We start from the raw sequence: 18,057 nt of genomic DNA, 5'->3' as shown, positions 1-18,057 counted from the left end.
ACTTAAGAATTAGAGGATTTAGTTGGGGACTTCCCAATAAGTCTAACGATATTTTCTTTTTTCAGGTTCCAGACTTTACTCGGGATACTTTTTGAAAAATCTCAACCTACAACCTAGATTAATTATATTGATGTATTAATTGATTAATTTTATTAAAATATTAATATGACAATGTAATTACCACTTAAAAAAATGTGTTGTGGACAGGAGCATTGCATTATTGCTCAATCGAATGAATCACTGATTAACCACTGAATGCCATATTAACTTTTAACTAATTAGTACTAAGCAATCATCATTAACCCCTGAAATACTTACATCAACACTCTAATTACGACTTTGTAGCTGCATTAATCAGACCATTATCTACTTAAATAAAGTAATTAACTAGCATCAACCGAGCAGCCGCCCAAAATTCTATTTCAAATCGGAATTAATTAAATTTGAACCAATTACATGATAAGTGTGATATATTTGTTGGTGTACAATTAAAAAAGAATAATATGTACATATCAATTATATTATAATTCATATTGTGATTGATTTGATTAAACTAAACTTGATTCGAATAAAAAAATTCCGTTCTTCACCTCAATCTATCATCTCTCTCAACTTATTCATATTTACTTTAGGGTATAATGTTTGTGTCCAAACTTAATTTAACAAATATAAATACTCAAACGAAAACATTCAGCTAATTAAGTTGGATCTGGTCAAATTTAAATAAAATATTTTGTATCATATCAATATTCATAGACAAAAAATTTATTTAAATTTGAAATTATGGTCTTTAAACATGTCGTGACTTGGATTGATCTTAGAGCAACGTAGGTAGAAAAGAAGGTGCATATACATGTACCTAGTTGGTCGCGAATCAATCAAGATCATAGCTTACCCGCCCTTTCCGTTGCCCGTGTTGATTTTTGAGAGATTTTAATCCTATTGCTCCACACACACACTTTAGAGCTACACTTCACTTCATGCCTAATAATATTTCATGCCCACTTCCTTATATTTTAATGCGATCGAATAAGTCACAAGACCTCATTTTTCTACCGAAATATTTTTTTAGAATAATATTATAATATTTATATAGAGTTAGAGTGGACAATATCTCGTATAATGAAATTCTAATTGCATTGCAGGCCACGTCAATTAGATTAGGCTTGCTTACGGTAATTACATATGAAAATGTAGTTTTACCAAATATTGGACCAATGTATGCTATGAAGATGGCGGTCATTGTCGTTGCGCATCAATGGACACATTTACTAACAAACACGTCCATAATTGACAAAACATCACTGAACAAGAAAGCGAAAGCTTGTGTTTGAGCTAAATTAAACCTTCTAATACTGATTACTAATTAAGTTGTGAATAAGAAATTCTACAAATCAATGACCCCATGATCAAGCTTTAATTTGATTTATACATGCAAGTACGTACGTAATATAAGTGATATGATCAAATAATCTTAATTTGTTCGATCGAATTAATTCCAGCAACAAGTTGGTCCATTTTTCTTTGTTTTGTTCCTTTTTGATTTGTTCATAAGTTGTAGTAATCAAATAGAAGAAGGGACAATACAGAAAGAAAGGTTGAACCCATTTTATTCCTAGTAAACAAGAATACATATAGTGTTACAACTTGTAGAATATAAGTGAAAAATATTCTTACCAAACAAGGGATACTCGAAAATAGAGCAGACAAACAGTACGATGAATGCAGAGGATGGCCCTGATCTGTGTGCGCGCGAGAGGTTGGGGGGGGGGGGGGGGCTTGTGAGTAGCAGCCACATAGGTTAGGCTTCCTTCATTAATCTCAAATGGGTAGGGGTATTATTGCCATCCCAAGTCTTGACTTCTTACTTGATCGCCTACACCTAAATTTTTTTGGCCAAAATAGACTTTTCATTAATTGTTCTCCACTGAACTTTTCTTTTTTTCAGACAAGATTGCTTGTCCCACGAATTTTCCTTGACTTTTTATTTATTTATTTTTTATAAGATTGCTCGATTATAATATTATTCGATTTATTAAAAATTAAAAATTAAAAATTACAAATTACAAATAGATAGTTTGATATAAAATATACACAAAAAAAAAAAAAAAGGCTACAGAAACAGATAAACACCAGCTCCTAAGTGAGACTCCAACTTAAAACCTATCCCATTATTAATTTATAGCCTAATTAAATAGATTCACTTTTTTTTTATTCTAGATACTTGCAATAGGAGCGGAATTAATTTTTATTTCCCCGTATGGACGAAAATATTAATATCCATTAAGATGGAGTTTAATATTTAAAATCAATCACAAATAAATAAACCAATTTTTTAATTTGTTTAGGGAGCAAGACACAAGTGGCCTTTCTTTATTAAAAATTACAAATACATAATTATATCAATATTTCAATAAATTGAATAATGCGCAGTTAAATTAATACACCATATAACTAAACATAGATTAGCAATACGTTTACAAAATAAATACCCACACGTATTATGGAACTTGAATTTACATATGAGTTGATTATAATTTTAATCATTAAGTCAAGACTCCATTCATCTGACCTTTCTTGTTTGAGAGAATAAAATAATTAAATTATTTACCCAATTCTTTGGCTTTTAATAGAAAGACAAAGAATATCCTGAAACCAAGTGCCAAAACCCCAGCAAGGGAAAAAAGACAAACGGAAATGCACTTTTGTTTAGGCAAGTGACAGAGACGGTTTAGGTATTTTATTTTTGGTCCCTTTCATTTCTTGATTCCAAGTTTCATATTTTTAGCATATCCATGCAACTGTACACCTCCACTTTCAAGTATTGATTTTTCATTATCGTCATTCAGCTCTACTTTTGGAATTGAAAATCACAATTTTTAGTGAGTGATTTTGTTGTGAGTCGTGGTGTGGTTACTTTCATGATTGAGGTATGGTGTGGAATGGGATGGAATATAATTTATTAAGACAACTTTAAGCATGCTTAGTTCAAGATTTTGAATCATATGTGTATGTAACTAACAAGTTTGTTCTGTAATTATATGTTCTGATTCTTGATCCTTATAATCATGTGTTACGGTAAGAATTATAGGACGATCATAGGAATCACAAACTGTTGATGTTTTCACGCGTCTCATTTTTATTATAGATAACAAGTTTTAGTGTCTCATAAATCCTCAAAACGTCATTGTTTTAGCTAAGTTTGTTTTCAAAAACAAACTTATGAGATTTCACCAAAGTGGATAATATATATCATGTGTCACGGGCAAATGATGTGTTATTTTATATTTTTATTTTTGTTTATAATATATTTTAATGCGTGCCACAACTGCTAGTATGTTAATAAAAACTTGTCAAAATCTTACCTCTAAGTTTTTAACATGTACACTCCACTCGTTCTCTTTAAATATATGGTAATACTAAGAACTTTCGAAGAAAATAATATTCTATTTCTAAAAAAATATGGGACATCATCGTATGATAAAAACGTATCTTATGAAGAATATTTGAGATGAAAATTGAAAAACAGATCTCCAACAACAATAAAGCTCCAAAAGCAAATCTCGGACAAAACCCATATAAGCACCTTGTAGCCCAAGTAAGGAGTAATTCTCTTTGAGAAACATTAACCACAGTAGATCTAAAAAGGAAAATTTGAAGATATTTCATTACAGATTACCAAGGCGTAACCACAACACTACAAATAGGAAAATACTAGGAAAAGAGATAAAGTAACTAAATAACAAAACCCTTAAAAAACCTATTTATCGTTAAATCGCTTTTAAAAGAAAAGTTTGTAATTAGAAACATTTGTACTCATTAAAATATACAAACCTTTACGTACCGACATAAAAATCGAAGAAAGATTATAGATTCTTTTACAGGTAGTAATCATCTCAAATACAAAATAAGATATTATCGTATTGTTTTATTATTTATGTTACAAATAGAAAAGAAAAATAAACCTGGTCTGGTCTTTAAGTTCCCATTCTTTTTCCAAGTCCTCTGAAAAGATATTTAAAATAGATTGCATTGTCGCGTACTTTCTAGAAAGTTTTAGTACAATTTTAGAATTGACAAAATTTCATGTTGGACGTGTATGAATGAGGACGTTTTGCTAAACAATGTAAAAAGAGAAAAGTCTGGTCAAGTGTTTTAATTTCCAGAACTCCAACAACGTGTAATTTTATTAACATTTCCTAAAGTTTGATTTCAAGTCTTGTATGTTCACAATTTGTCACATGCTACATGGGAAGATGTTTCTTTTAGTAAATTCTTTGTTCATTTTAATGTATTAATTACATTTTATTCTCAACTTTGCACTTCTGAATTTCGCCATTTGATCATTACATAAAACGTGTAATTACATTGTTTTTAATTCTTAGCCACTTCGTACAGTAACCTTTTATATATGTATATATATACACGTTGAACGCTTTTTGTGATATGTGGATAAATAGGTCTCCTGTTTGTTAGTAAATTATTCGAGTCTAATCAAAGCGTACGCATTATTATTCAAGTTTGTTTGAATTATTATCTACCACATAGGGTCTCTATGTAATTACATCAAACTTCAGGAGAAGGGAGTGTAATTATCCCAAGAAATTATATTCTAGTTTGGTTTGTTTGTCTAATAAATCAAACTTTTATAGATTGATTTCAACCGAGTATTTCATAATGTGATTTATTTCTCGATACTAATTGATGCCATGTGTAATTACAACAAAGATGTTAAATACCACAAACATTCCTTCACGGACAAAATGAAGCAGTTAAAAGTATCACCTCAAAAAAAAAAAAAAATTGTAATAAACAACCAAATTATGCTAATTAAAATATTATTTACTGTTAGCAATAAAAAATAGTGAGTATGGACGAATCCACAAGAACTAGTTTTAAATCAATCTCTTCAATAAGATGGAAAAAAAAATTAGGTTATGTTAAGATCAAAATTAAGACTATAACGTTGAAGGGTGAAACAAATATGAGGACAACTTTTCACTTAAAATAGAATCAAATTCGATATTGCTGATAGTCAATAAAAAGATAACATCAATTCACAACAAATAAATTAATTATGATCATTAATACAAGATAACAACGTACCATGAAAACTGTGCAATTCGTCCATACAAGACATTTTGGAAACATTAAATGAGCATGGGGCGACCACCCTTCTTAAGTCATGTTTGGTTGGTAATGAGCCTCACATTTGTGGTGGGTTTGGCATGAACATCAACATGAAGTTGGTCTTGGTGGTACCACTAAACATAATTCTTGTGGTCCTTAGGACATAATATTATTTTCCAAGAACTTGACGTACGGTGTGCGGTACTAATTCTGACATTCAGACAGCGAATGTGTCTTAATTAAATATAAGTGGTATTAATCCCATTATTTGTCATTGTCAATCATTATTATTAACTGAAGTTACAAGAAACATAATATTTAATCATGATTTATATTGTCATGGTTAAAGATTATTAATCGTAATAAAAAGTTATTGATCACGGTCACACAATAGCGATTGCTAGTAATTTTTTATGAATGTGGCTAGTACATTTATCATGACTTTAATTTATAACTAAAATTATAGGCAATATTAATTTGTTTTCTATTCTGATGTTTTGTCTCCATTCCAAACTCCAATTCTGCCGGTACAGTTGGCAAATTTCAGAAGTGCAAATGAAACACAAAATTAGAATTAAAAACGTTGATGCATGTGTGCGTTTTTGACTTTGTGGATTTGCTTTTTATGCAGTTCAACTGTGTACAAAAGAATTGGGTCAGAATAAAAAAGCATAGAGTGGACTTATGGGCCAATGCAAAGGTCCAGAGAGCAAGTTGTGGGTTATATAGATTATGGGCTTTCCATTATTACCTTTTATCAATTAATTTTCTGGGCCTTGACTTGGGTCGGAAATGTATGTCCACTATTTATTATTTGGTAATTAATTAATCAGGAATCATAAAAAAATTATTTAATTTATAATAAATTTGTATTAAGTTAATTGAGAGTATATATCAATTTTTATTCAATACTTTTGTTAATTTTAATAAATTTTGTAAATTTTAATAAATTGAGGGCCTATTTATTAAATAAAATCAATTTTTTAGAATATTAGGTTTATTTTTTAAAATTATAATTTTTTTTTTGTATAATTATATTAAATTTTAAGGAAAGACGGATTATCTCAAATATTACTATCTTTATTGATTTTTTTAAAATTAAATTAAAAAACAAAATAAATAATTCCTTAAAATTTAATTAACTATGCTACTGAGTAGTTGAAAGAGTGGAGCAAAAACGAAATAAATTAAATAAAAAGAAATTTAGAAACACAGAAAAAAGAAAAACAATAAAGAGGTTCAGTGTAGCTTAGCCCGAATCCTCAATTTCTGTGTGCTGTTACTTCACAAGCACAAGAGATCAGCAACAAGACTTGGCACTTCTTCTCATTTTTTCTCAAGGTAACTTTCCCCTTCAATAATCTTCTCTCTCTCTCTCTCTCTCGCTGGATTTGAGCTATGCACAACACTTGTATAACTTCAACAATTTCACTAAGAACAAGAGGCTCACTTTCATTTGCATACAATGATTGCTCACCCCGGTCCAATGAAAGATATCATTTTGCCTATTCATCGCCAAGAACTTGCTGTTGTTGCTGTTCTACTTCAATGTATAAAGTGCCAACAAGCCCAAGTTATTGCTATAGCTTGTACGGGTTGAGGCAATCCTCTTTAATTCAATGGTCACCTTATAGAAAAATGATTTCGGGTGGTCTGGATCGGTGTTATTATGCGCGATTACCAGTTTGTGATGCTGATAGAAGTTGTTATTGTGATAAAGCTTGCACCTTTAAGGAGAAAAGTGTGGGTAGGAGGAGAGGGGGATTTAGGAAATGTATGGTGTTCGAGGAAAGGAGTGAAAGGTATGATCTTGGGGGTGTTGATGAGGCCGAGGCTGTGCTTAGTTTGTTGACTGAGGATATTGGGGAGGAGTGTTTTCGTGTGAGAAAGGAGGCAAGAATATTGGCTAAGAAACCCACATTGGAAAAGAGCGAGGATGGTGGGGTAAGCAATAAGTGTCGAAATGAAAAGAAAAGAGTGGATCTGGGTGTTTTGGAGAGTGAGTCGAGATGTGAGTATGCTTCGATGGCTAGTTTGAGGAAGAAGGATAATAGAAGGAGAGAGGAGAGGACTCGGAGGGAAGAGGAGAGGGAAAAAAATAGAAAAGCAATGTTACAGGAGGAACACATGGATGCTTTGCTGAGAAATAGAACAGCTAGAGAAAAAGAAGAGAGGGAGACTATGTTGAGAAATGCAAGCGAAAAGGCCCAAGAGAAACAGGAGAGAGAATCTATGTTAAGTAAGGAGAATTGGAAGGTGAGGTCAAAGACAGAAGAGAGGGAAGATTTGTTGAGAAGAGAGGAGCACAGGCAGAAGATGAGGAGAGATGGTTCTAGTTGCTCATCATATTACTCCTTGTCTTCAACTGGTGAATATGACAGTGACAATGAAATTGAGCTGAGCGAAGGCAGATTTCTGGGTGAGTCGTCGAGTTATCATAAAGGGAATTCAAGCAGTAATGTCTACCAGGAAGCTAGAGAAGAGGATCATAGGCGTGAGGATCATAGAGAACACCAAGGGGTTAGTTTGACAAAGAAGAGCACCGAAAAAGAACACTGTTCCGGATCAAGTATAGTTGAGTCAGACTTTAGAAAGAAATCAGAGAAGAAGCTTGTTGATGTAGTAGAGAAAAAGATCGATTTGAGACAAGAAACCTCACAAGAGGAATCAAAGTTTTCAATGGCGCATGAAAGTGACTATGGACGGTCATCTGATTATTATGTGAGCTATGATGATAGGAAGGAAAAATCAACTAGAACCACAAAAATTGATGAAGAGAGGAAAAACCAGCTTATGCAAAGAGGTGATGAAGTTTCAAAACAATCTGAGACTAGACTGAAGTATAAACACTTTGAGGAAAGTCAAGATATCCGCAGTGAGGATGTTAGAAGATCTTATGGCTCTCAGCAAATATACAGCGGCAAGAGTGAGATGTCTGCTAAAGTTGGAAGTTCAAGTCAGGAAATAGTTGAAGAACATCAAGCAGCAGTTGGAATTAGCACCAGAGAAGATGAATATCAGAGGCATTCTCGTAAGGTAGCTGAAGTATCAGAAATTCAAGAGACTGATATTAGAAAGACATCCATTTCTCAGCAAAGGTATGAAACTAGTGTTAAAGAGGAAGCTTACTCAACTAATATTCTTAGCTCGATAAATAGTGCAGCAAAGCAACAACAGCAATATGATCAAGCAAGTGGCCTAGTGGAATCAAGGGGGAAGTCCCAACAATTGACCAAACAAGATGGTAAATCAATTTTAGAAAGGCCATCAGATAAATTTACAAAACAAGAAGAGAATGTGAAGTTAGCCTATGGCTCATCTTCAGAATCCAAAGAGCTGCGTTCCCAGACACATGCCACAATTATCAAGAGAGATAATTCCAGAAATATATCTGGTCAATCGAACCAAACTTCAGTCCCTTTCTCTGGGGATTCTAGTGCGATTTATCTAGAAGATAGAAATAAGAATAAATCACAGACAATAGTAAGAACTCAGTCTCATTTACCAGAAACAGGTGAGTTGTCTCTGGGGTCAAAGGTTGGAAGTGCTAATGAGGTCAGTGAGGGAAGTCAACAATTTGGTTCTACTGCATTACATGGTGGGGCTAAAAGCAATAGTTCTCATGGACAGTCTCCAGAGTTCATGTTACATGAAGATATGATTGGATCTGCTGCTCAATTAGAGAGATCCTCAGCACACTATGTTGGTGAGTTTGTTGACCAGGTAAGGAATGAGATCTCGAGTTCTGAAATCCAGAGAGAGAAGGCAACTAATGAAGCTAAGTTTGTGCATGAGGAGCAACACCACCAAAAGAATCTAATACAATACAGTTCTGGAGATTCTCAATCAAAGGAGCATGAGTCAAGGCATGATATTCAGCAGTCTGGAACAGAGGGGCCTTCAGATGAAATGTGGAATGTAGATGAATCGTCTGCTCCTGAACTGTCTAAGGCAGAAGTCCAAGATGACACAAGCAAAGCTGGCAATGCCATTGTTAAGAGAACTGGAAGGTCCTTATGGAATATCATTGGGGATATAGTTCGTCTGCGGTGGGCTTCACATTCTGAAAGTCACAGCTCAGGTAGAAAGACAGGCGGAAGGAGCTCACCCAATCAGTCCACAAGTAGTGAAACATGGTTTTCTGGTCATGAAGCAGAGGACAATGAAGAGGTAACTGGAGAAAAGGAAAAAAGAAGCATTAAACAAGTATATGGCAGTCATCAAGAGGACAATACTCTCTCTCAAGTTGAAGAGGGTTCCAGCTCATCAACTTCAGAGGGCCATCTCAAGGAGGTGAGAACAAATGCACCATCTTCTTCAGTTGTTCCAGGAAGCGATACACCACCCATCAGCATTTCTTTGCCTTCTGAAGGAAATTCTCGAGCTGCCTCTTCTGCAGCAACAGTTGACTCCTCAATTCCTTCACCTGCACTACGGCTGCGAAGATCTCCTATTGTGCGAGGGGTTTCAGAGACTGGAGAAGCAAATGCATCTAATAATAGCATGAGTGTGCAACTAAATACGGGATCAATGGAGCAACCAGAATCAGCGGTTAGTGAGGAGGAGGCGAAACGAAGGAAGCTTCAGCGGAATAACCAAGTTGTAAAAGATAGATTTGATGAATGGGAAGAAGCATATAGGCTCGAAGCAGAGAAGCGAAAAATTGATGAAATGTTTATGAGGGAAGCACTGTTGGAAGCACAAAAAGCTGCTGACAACTGGGAGGTGCCTGTAGGGGCTGTGCTAGTGCACAAAGGAAAGATAATTGCTCGTGGATGCAATCTGTAAGTTGTCTTCATTTTCTCTGTTTCTTGTTTGTTATATGAAAACCATGTTATTTGTTATTGGATTATTTCAGGGTGGAACAGCTGCGTGACTCCACTGCCCATGCAGAAATGATTTGCATACGGGAAGGTTCAAACATGCTCCGAACGTGGAGGCTTTCTGTAATATCTCTGTTTCTGTTCATTTGACACACTTTATTTGGTGACATATGAATCTTTTGATGATGTTTGGTAGAACAGTTGCCTTGATATAGTTGGATGAATGTGATATAGGTAGTTTCATCTTAGCTTGCTTAACTCTGATCCAGGAGCAGTTTTTTATTCTATTTGTTCCAGAACTGGTCAAAGTATGAATTATACATCATACTTGTCTAGAGTTAGAACTAACAGAATCCTATAGATTTTAACCAACAGGAAATGGTTGACATATTTGTGAAATTACCTGGTGATAATTTTTTTCGTTTGAAACCAAAAGGAGTTATTTCAATGTATTTACTTATTGCTGCAATTATTTTTTCAATTGTGTCAATTTCTGGTCCAACAAAAGCAGGCCACCTTAATCTTGTTTCTATTATACAATTTGCGTCTAGAGTTGCAAAACCATGTCTAATACAATGTTTTTTGCTAAACATCCAAGTTCTTTTTCATCTACAGGAAACTACACTTTATGTAACACTTGAACCATGTCCCATGTGTGCTGGAGCAATACTTCAAGCTAGAATAGACACTGTTGTATGGGGAGCTCCTAATAAGCTTCTGGGAGCTGATGGCAGCTGGATTAGGTAAGCAGAAGTTGATAATCGGTGAATATATTTTGAAGCATGCTTTGCCATGTTTTGTTTGGTTATGGTGTTTTCTTATGCTAATATGGATTCTTTTTTTTTTCCATTTTGGTTTTGTTTGCCGGTTATATGCTGATCTGGATTTTGATTAGCATTACAATAGTGCTACTTTTATATTGAAGGAACTACTATTTGCTGATCATAAATGAGAACATTTTTGTTCCAACATGCCTGCTGCTCATTTCGCCTTTTACTATGTTTCTTCTATCTGGCTCATACCTGAGTGGTTGATGGAAGAAGTGATTTTTAAATCAGGGTTGCATGCTACATGAAACTTAAATACTTAATCGAGTAGCTCTACACGTTTTTGAGACTACAGAGACCAGATCATAAAATATTGCCTCTTTGAAATAATCTTCGAACTTTTTATTGAACTATGAGATATTAATGGAACTTAAGAGTCTTACAACTCAACAGTCAACCAGCTCTGTGTTTGTAATTTGGTTTCTAATCCCCCGCCTCTTCGAAAGCTTAAGCTTCTTTGTAGTTTTATAGTACCTCAAACTTGACTCTAACATATAAGTAGCCAGGGGTGAGCTGAGTCCAAATACCAACTGATCAAATAAATTAATTTCTCTACTTTCATTATGACTCTTATTATTTCCCTATTCATGACAGACTAAAGACCACCAGAAACCACTCTGCTGAAATTGACCACTATTTACCTTAACATACAGAAGCCGTAATAGCTTTCCATGTTCATAAATCAAGTTCTTATTCAAGTGCTGCCTATGGAAGACCTGAAATGTTAACTGTATCTGTTGATCAATCTGCCACCCATTTTCTTATTAGCCCTTCAAAAGCAAATGATATTAACATAAAGGAGTTATCATTGTCAAACTCTAGTAACAGACATCATCACTTGAGATGCATTTCATGACACTTCCTAGAGGTGCAGGGCATATTAGAAAAGAATATTGCTCGCATCTGGCTAATCCAAATAGTCAGCTGGTTGGAATTTCTGATCCTTAGCTGAAATTATTTAAAGCATTTTAAACAACACATCGTTAAGTTCTTTCTTGAGCATGCGACACTGACTTCTTTGTCCAACAACCTTGATCAACATTTGCAGGCTTTTTCCAAGTGGAGATGGAGGAAATGACTTGGAAGAAACTGATAAGCCAGCTGCTCCAGTTCATCCTTTCCATCCTAAGATAATTATCAGGCGAGGCGTGCTGGCAGCAGAGTGTGCAGATGCCATGCAACAATTCTTCAAGCTAAGGAGAAAGAAGGATAAGAAACCTGAGGCTCCCTCATCACCACCTACTTGCCTTCCCATTTCACACCGTCCATCAAAGTTCTTCACAAAGATGCATGATGCCTTTCACCTCATGTTCTGTTTGTGATTGACAGGAAAATGAATTTCTCTTCAAGCTATAAAATTGCTCGTCAATAAGAAATTCTGCATTCTGAGTAGGCAGATTTCTCCTGTACAAGTTCCTTGCTCTTTTATTTGATTTTGTTATCTATACATTCCTTTTTTCTGGAGGATCAATTTTTTTGGTACACAAATGACTTAGCAGCATATCTTTGTTTTCTCTTGCACTTGATTTTCATTCATTTGACCGTCTTTATCAAGTTTCAATAGGCACCATAATCTTTCATATGTTTGTGTGTTCATACTGAATGTTGGGGGATAATGAACCTCCAAAAGGGCTGTTATACAAATCGTTGGACTTGATGCTTGAGGGGATAATACAGAGAATGCTTGAGGGGATAATACAGAGAAACCGCGAACAGATTATCACTACACGGGCACTCTTTGAACAAGCATAACTATATCAAATCCCATAAGAGCAACGAGTATTTGTTTGAATGATAGATAGTACTGATCAGACTATTATGCTATTGAATTATAATTCCACTTTTTTTTTTTTTTTTTTGTTGCCGAAGATTCTATCAGACCGTATAACTTAGACGCCTTTTCTTTCTAGAAGGCAACATGTAGAAGTTGGTGTACATTCAAGTTCTTTTTCTTGACCGTGAGGGCCTCACAGTCACTGGAAATTCTCATGATTCCTGATGTCTATTTAGAGACCTCTCTCTTCAGGAAAAACGTGTCTATTGAGTCTAACGACTTAAAGCTCCAGATTTGGGGCGTGATATTCCGACGATCTTGTACCATAAACCAAAAAAGAGGTAGAAAATGCAATGGGAGGAACTTATTATTTATTAGTATTAATTGGGACTTAATACCAAAGTCTGTTCCTTTGTCATGATCTGGATTTCGTTGAAACAGACAATTTGGTTTAAGGTATTTGCGGTGCGGTTGATGAGTCTTGATCGTAGCTCTCCAGTTTTTTCAACTACCTTCCAAATACCGTTAGAAATATTAATGCTCTTAGATACATTAGAAAGGTAGTTTATTCAACTACCTTTCTGCTGTCTTATTTTAAGAATGACCTTAAAGTTAAGTTTAAATACACACACCCCTGATCTTTTGCAAATTATAGATATTGCCCCTTAAGAGCTGTTATTATAATGTACCTTAAAGGATGCTAGTGTAAACTTTTGTTACTAAATAATGGTACACTTGTAATTACAATTACAACCTACAAAGGACGGTAATTTTACAAAAGACATGAGTTATTTGTGTAATTAAACCTAACATCAAAAGATGTCAATATAATTTACCTCGTTTTAATTGACAATCCCTTTTGATTTTTGCTTTCATTGCTCGTCACATTTCTTCTTCTTTTATTGGCTGTATTTATCACCTTTTTTAGCGGTAATTTATCATCTCTAATTTGGGTTTGCACATCCCCAAAGGCCAAAACTGGGAAAAGCAAACAAACAAGAGAAGAGAAAAAGTTTGACAAAATTGAAAGCAAGTCCCGTCTGGATTATTTATTTGCTATTTGGGTCCTCTGCCTTTCAGTTCATAAAAGAGAGTTGCTTCAGTAATATCATGATGGCAAATAAAGTTGCGTTCTGAAAATACAGGCACTTTTTCTTGCTCTTCACAACTTTCCCTTCATTTTCTTGCATGCTTATAGCAGAAATTCATTTTCCTTTACTCCAAAGGAACTTCTCCAAAGTCCTTACATTTAAAGTGAAATAGTGAAAAGCATGAACTAATGTGTAATACCTCAATATGATTACTGGCTGTCAAGCAATGATTTGACCTAATCAAACCCCACACGGAAGATTGTTGACGGCAACATGTGACCAGTAGCACCAATTTTCAACAGGGAAGAAATGAATACACAAGCTTAATGCATTCATTGATGCAAAATTTGGAGCCAGTAAGGTATTACCATGATCAGCAATAGCATTGATATGAATGAAAACTACATTTCCCCTCATGACATATCACCAAACTCTTACCTCCAGGATCCATCGCTTCTTAGATATATAAATACAGGTGCAGGTTGTAATCAACTCCAACCATCTCCAAAATGGCAGCACTCGTATGGGTTTGTATTTCTTGCTTCTGCATTTTATCGATGACCATCAATGCCCAAGCACCAGCAGCTTCACCTTATAAGACACCATCCACATTTCCTCCAACAACTACACCACCGCCATCCACGGTTCCTCCACCAACTGTAACTGTAGCCGTGCCGGTAGCCACCCCAACAACTTCTCCATCACCCAAAGGTCCACCAGCTTCAAGCCCAACCACCACACCACCACAACCTCCACCAAGTCAACCAGTGGCAAGTCCAGCTCAGCCACCAGCATTGCCACTTCCACAGCCGCCTGTTTCATCACCTGCCCTACCACCAGCTGTGCCCCCGCCACAAGCATCCCCAACACCAACTCAGCAGCCACCACCAGCACCAGCGCCTTCAACAAAGGCACCTGCGCCGGCACCTGTGGTTCTGGCACCTGTACCACCACCTAAGGCAGCACCAGTGCCGGCTCCAACACCATCAATTGCGTCCCCTGTCCCAGCAGCAGAACAGGTTCCTACACCCGCACCAGCACCAGGCAAGCACAAGAAAAGGAAGCACAAGCACAAGCATCATCATCATGCACCAGCACCAGCACCCACTGTTCAAAGCCCTCCAGCACCTCCTAAAGTTCAAGATACTGAAGGAACAACACCAGCACCGTCACCAACCCTAGATTTGGTAACTAATAACTGGAAAAGTTTTACTACATGATTTTATAAATGTATAACGTGGTACAGTTGCTGATTCCTCATCTTTCAATTACAGAATGGAGGTGTATCACTTGATCAACAAGGGAGAAGAACTAGAATGCAGGTGACCGCTGGATTGGCAGTTGCTACCTTTTTGGCCATCACTAGCTTCTGGTCCTAAACTTTTAGGGACGTGCAGTCTTCCATAGATACGCACAAGGGGAACATTTTGTTATGGGAAGAAGGTGTATTGGCATACAGAAGAGGATCAGAGCATCACTCCATTTTAACCATATGATATTCATTCTTTTTGCTGAAATATTGTATTATCACTACATAAATATATAAAATTGTTTTATTTGCCGTCGTCCTACAAAAATATTTTTGTTTGAATGAATTGAATGCAAATCAAATAGAAGCTCTCTCTAGACTTGATCTGTACTTGCATCCAAATCAATTTCCTCCTGGAAGTTGTACTCAATCACAAGTCCAAGATTGTCAACTAGCTTGTGATACTTAGAGCATCCTGAACACTGTTGCATAGGATAGTCAGTTTAACACTTATAAAAAAATTACAGAAGCACAGAAAGACAAAGATAACTCGAAGGATATAAAAAGTGAAACCTGGGCAAGACATTTCATTAGAAGGCTATAAGCATCCAGTCAAAAAAGATTATGCCATGATACATTGGGAAATATCAGACAGTAATTAATAAGAGATTTATTCATGCGGCTGGAAGCCAATATGACTACTGCTTATTCATATATAGTTAATAAGGCTACATTTTACATCATATCAAACACTTTGTTAAAAGTTCAGTATTGTTAATATTTATATACTACATATCTTCACCTCCAATGGTTTCTTTAAGCTGAGAAATCTTCTGCTAAATATACTCTTTTGCCTTAAATTTTACTGCCTCAATATAAAATTACTAGTTCTCCAATTTGATAACAGTAAACCCGAATTTGCACTTTGAGAGTCCCAGCATATATAGAAAGAGGATGAATTCTGCCAATTCCGCTGAGTGGCCAAGTGAATTGCATATATATGTATTGACCAAATGAAGGCGAGGAACATGTTAAATCGCCTACTGTACAGTTTGTTGAAGACACTTGCGAAGAAATCATAGGGAACAAATTGGTAACAAAAAAATCCACAGAACAGATCACTAACTACTGTTTCCGATAAACAACAACTAGCAAGTGAAATCAGGCACAAATTGACATGACTATTACAAAAATGCAAGATACTATCGGCAGAATAGTCAATAGTGAGACCTGAATAGATCAATCTATAATTACCTGTACATAAACTAGGCCACGTTCATAAGCTAACCTATTTATCAACCTTTGTGATCTTACACCACAAGCACCACATGTAAACGTCACTAACAGACTTCTTCTTGGGAGCTTCAGATCAATTGCAGCTTCCTGGAAGGAAGAATTCAAGGAGCAGAGCCAAGCACAAAATACTTCATTAAGATAGTATTTAATTAATAGATACGACATATTGGATTGGATAACTAGTTATGTCAAACTGTTAACACGTGTTTCAAACCCACTAAAGTAATAAAAGAATGCCCCATACAAGTGCTGGTTAATAGTTTAAGAGCATTCCCAAGTTTCTTTTCATGCAATTTATGAGAGAAAAATCCTATTTAATGTGATGGGAAGAATCCAAGCATCACTTGCAGGTAAAAGCTATATCATCGAGTTCACAGGAAATTAAAAACTCCAATTTCCTCTGAATTTTCTCATTCAAGATGTCAAAAAATATGAACTAGAAGGAAAACTTTCTAGCACTTCTTTACGATCAATCCGGTCATAAGACAATAATCAAATTGCATCATCCTATCTTTTGTGAAGCATAACGCTGAGCCATTCCAACTCACTAGTCACTAACTAACAAAGAGTTAAAAGAGTACACTTTAATTACTTATGTAGTTCATAAAAATCAAAGCTTCGATAAATAACTCCTAAACTAACAGTCGCTGAAGCAGTCATTTTATCACCTCATATCATGTACCCCTCAATGTTTGAGTATCTGTCCCGTATCAAATAATTCCCAGACATACGAAACAACAAGCTTGCTGCTTGAGTTTTCCCCACACTAAGAGCGCCCCACAAGAGAAATGCTCTTAAAAATGCTTAATTACTGGTGATATTATGGAATTGGCCCACAATTGACAACACATTCTAAAAGAATGAGACAACCAATTGGCAACACAATTATCACATAACAATAACAAACCCGAATAGCAAACGAGCAAGTACAAGAACATGACTAAAAATTCTAATCCGAACAAAAAGCAAAAACTAACATAGAAAGAAAACACACCTGTTGGGAATTCTTTGAAACAGACTGCTCTGTTTCTTGGTATTCTTCATAACTGTCTTCCAACAAAGACGAAATCCTTGGCACCCTATAACATTGCTCCAGCGCCTTATTTCTTCGGTGAGAAATCCGCAACCTGCTAAACAATAGGTACTCCAATTAACAAAAGAACACAACAAGAGAATTTAAAAAGGAACAATTTTTTTCATACAACTATACGAAAACAATAAATAACGCCCCACTATCCTCCACGAAAATGATCACTTTGGACTTAAGAAAAAGCTAATGAAACATGAAACCCAGATGAAAAATAAAACACAGATGAATCAGGAGACCTAAAAATGTACAAAAACAATTATAAATGTTAACGAAGGGACCTGGGGAGTGTAAAGGATTTAGAGCTGGAATCAAGATTAGCTCTGAACAACTGAGAACAGGGATTAGAAGAAGGTGGGGGCTTGGTTTTAATGTGGGCACTGCGTGTAGAGCATAGAGAAGAATCAAAGCCAAGAATCTTGCAGCTGTTGGCGGCGGCCATTTTCAACGATAAAGAAAGGAACGGAACCAAACCCATAAATCAAAAAGGGGCTGCCCGTAAACCTGTTCTTTATTTTTCCTATTTTCTTCTTCTCTTTCACTCTGTCCGCTGAATTACTAAAGCGACAGAAAACTTGAGTTTGATGTGTTCCTAATTATTACGACACCGATTCATATTCTGTGCTCCAATTTAATTTTCTATTGTGTTTATTAAATTAAAAAAAAAGATTAAATGAATTATTGGATCGAAATGAATCAATACTAACTTAAAATATACTTTTACATGAATACAAAAATTATTTGTATAAACAATCAACCCAAAAATTGATCATTTATAAA

At 35.4% G+C, this 18,057-nt stretch overlaps 3 protein-coding genes across 3 annotated transcripts; 2 read left to right on the top strand and 1 right to left on the bottom strand.

Moving 5' to 3' along the window:
* Positions 1-6,373: 6,373 nt before the first annotated feature.
* TADA (tRNA arginine adenosine deaminase) lies at positions 6,374-12,281 on the top strand. Its single transcript, XM_011072559.3, has 4 exons — positions 6,374-9,914; positions 9,989-10,076; positions 10,569-10,696; positions 11,829-12,281. Exons 1-4 carry the CDS (start codon positions 6,529-6,531, stop codon positions 12,100-12,102), a joined length of 3,876 nt encoding a protein of 1,291 aa, XP_011070861.1. The 5' UTR covers positions 6,374-6,528; the 3' UTR covers positions 12,103-12,281.
* A 1,873-nt stretch (positions 12,282-14,154) lies between these two features.
* Positions 14,155-15,222, top strand: AGP19 (arabinogalactan protein 19). Its single transcript, XM_011072556.3, has 2 exons — positions 14,155-14,832; positions 14,920-15,222. Exons 1-2 carry the CDS (start codon positions 14,155-14,157, stop codon positions 15,022-15,024), a joined length of 783 nt encoding a protein of 260 aa, XP_011070858.1. The 3' UTR covers positions 15,025-15,222.
* On the bottom strand, positions 15,126-17,876 carry LOC105156436 (Zim17-type zinc finger protein). Its single transcript, XM_011072557.3, has 4 exons — positions 17,559-17,876; positions 17,185-17,317; positions 16,149-16,277; positions 15,126-15,376 (listed from the first exon to the last, which is right to left on the bottom strand). The coding sequence occupies exons 1-4, from the start codon at positions 17,753-17,755 to the stop codon at positions 15,269-15,271; spliced, it is 567 nt and encodes a 188-aa protein (XP_011070859.1). The 5' UTR covers positions 17,756-17,876; the 3' UTR covers positions 15,126-15,268.
* Positions 17,877-18,057: the final 181 nt, after the last annotated feature.

The sequence above is a fragment of the Sesamum indicum genome, linkage group LG2, assembly GCF_026168435.1.
Source record: "Sesamum indicum cultivar Baizhima isolate 11 linkage group LG2, ASM2616843v1, whole genome shotgun sequence".
Classification (NCBI taxonomy): domain Eukaryota; kingdom Viridiplantae; phylum Streptophyta; class Magnoliopsida; order Lamiales; family Pedaliaceae; genus Sesamum; species Sesamum indicum.
This window is presented reverse-complemented; position numbering and strand designations above follow the sequence as displayed.

Bases quoted from the DNA above. Each gene is read 5' to 3' on its own strand.
- LOC105156436 (XM_011072557.3), bottom strand. From the start codon at position 17,755: ATGGGTTTGGTTCCGTTCCTTTCTTTATCGTTGAAAATGGCCGCCGCC. The intron at 16,278-17,184 runs GTGTGTTTTCTT...TCTTCCTTCCAG, and splicing joins TTTCAAAGAATTCCCAACAG to GAAGCTGCAATTGATCTGAA. The intron at 15,377-16,148 runs GTAATTATAGAT...CCTATGCAACAG, and splicing joins GTGGCCTAGTTTATGTACAG to TGTTCAGGATGCTCTAAGTA.
- TADA (XM_011072559.3), top strand. From the start codon at position 6,529: ATGCACAACACTTGTATAACTTCAACAATTTCACTAAGAACAAGAGGC. The intron at 9,915-9,988 runs GTAAGTTGTCTT...GGATTATTTCAG, and splicing joins ATTGCTCGTGGATGCAATCT to GGTGGAACAGCTGCGTGACT. The intron at 10,697-11,828 runs GTAAGCAGAAGT...CAACATTTGCAG, and splicing joins GCTGATGGCAGCTGGATTAG to GCTTTTTCCAAGTGGAGATG.
- AGP19 (XM_011072556.3), top strand. From the start codon at position 14,155: ATGGCAGCACTCGTATGGGTTTGTATTTCTTGCTTCTGCATTTTATCG. The intron at 14,833-14,919 runs GTAACTAATAAC...TTTCAATTACAG, and splicing joins CGTCACCAACCCTAGATTTG to AATGGAGGTGTATCACTTGA.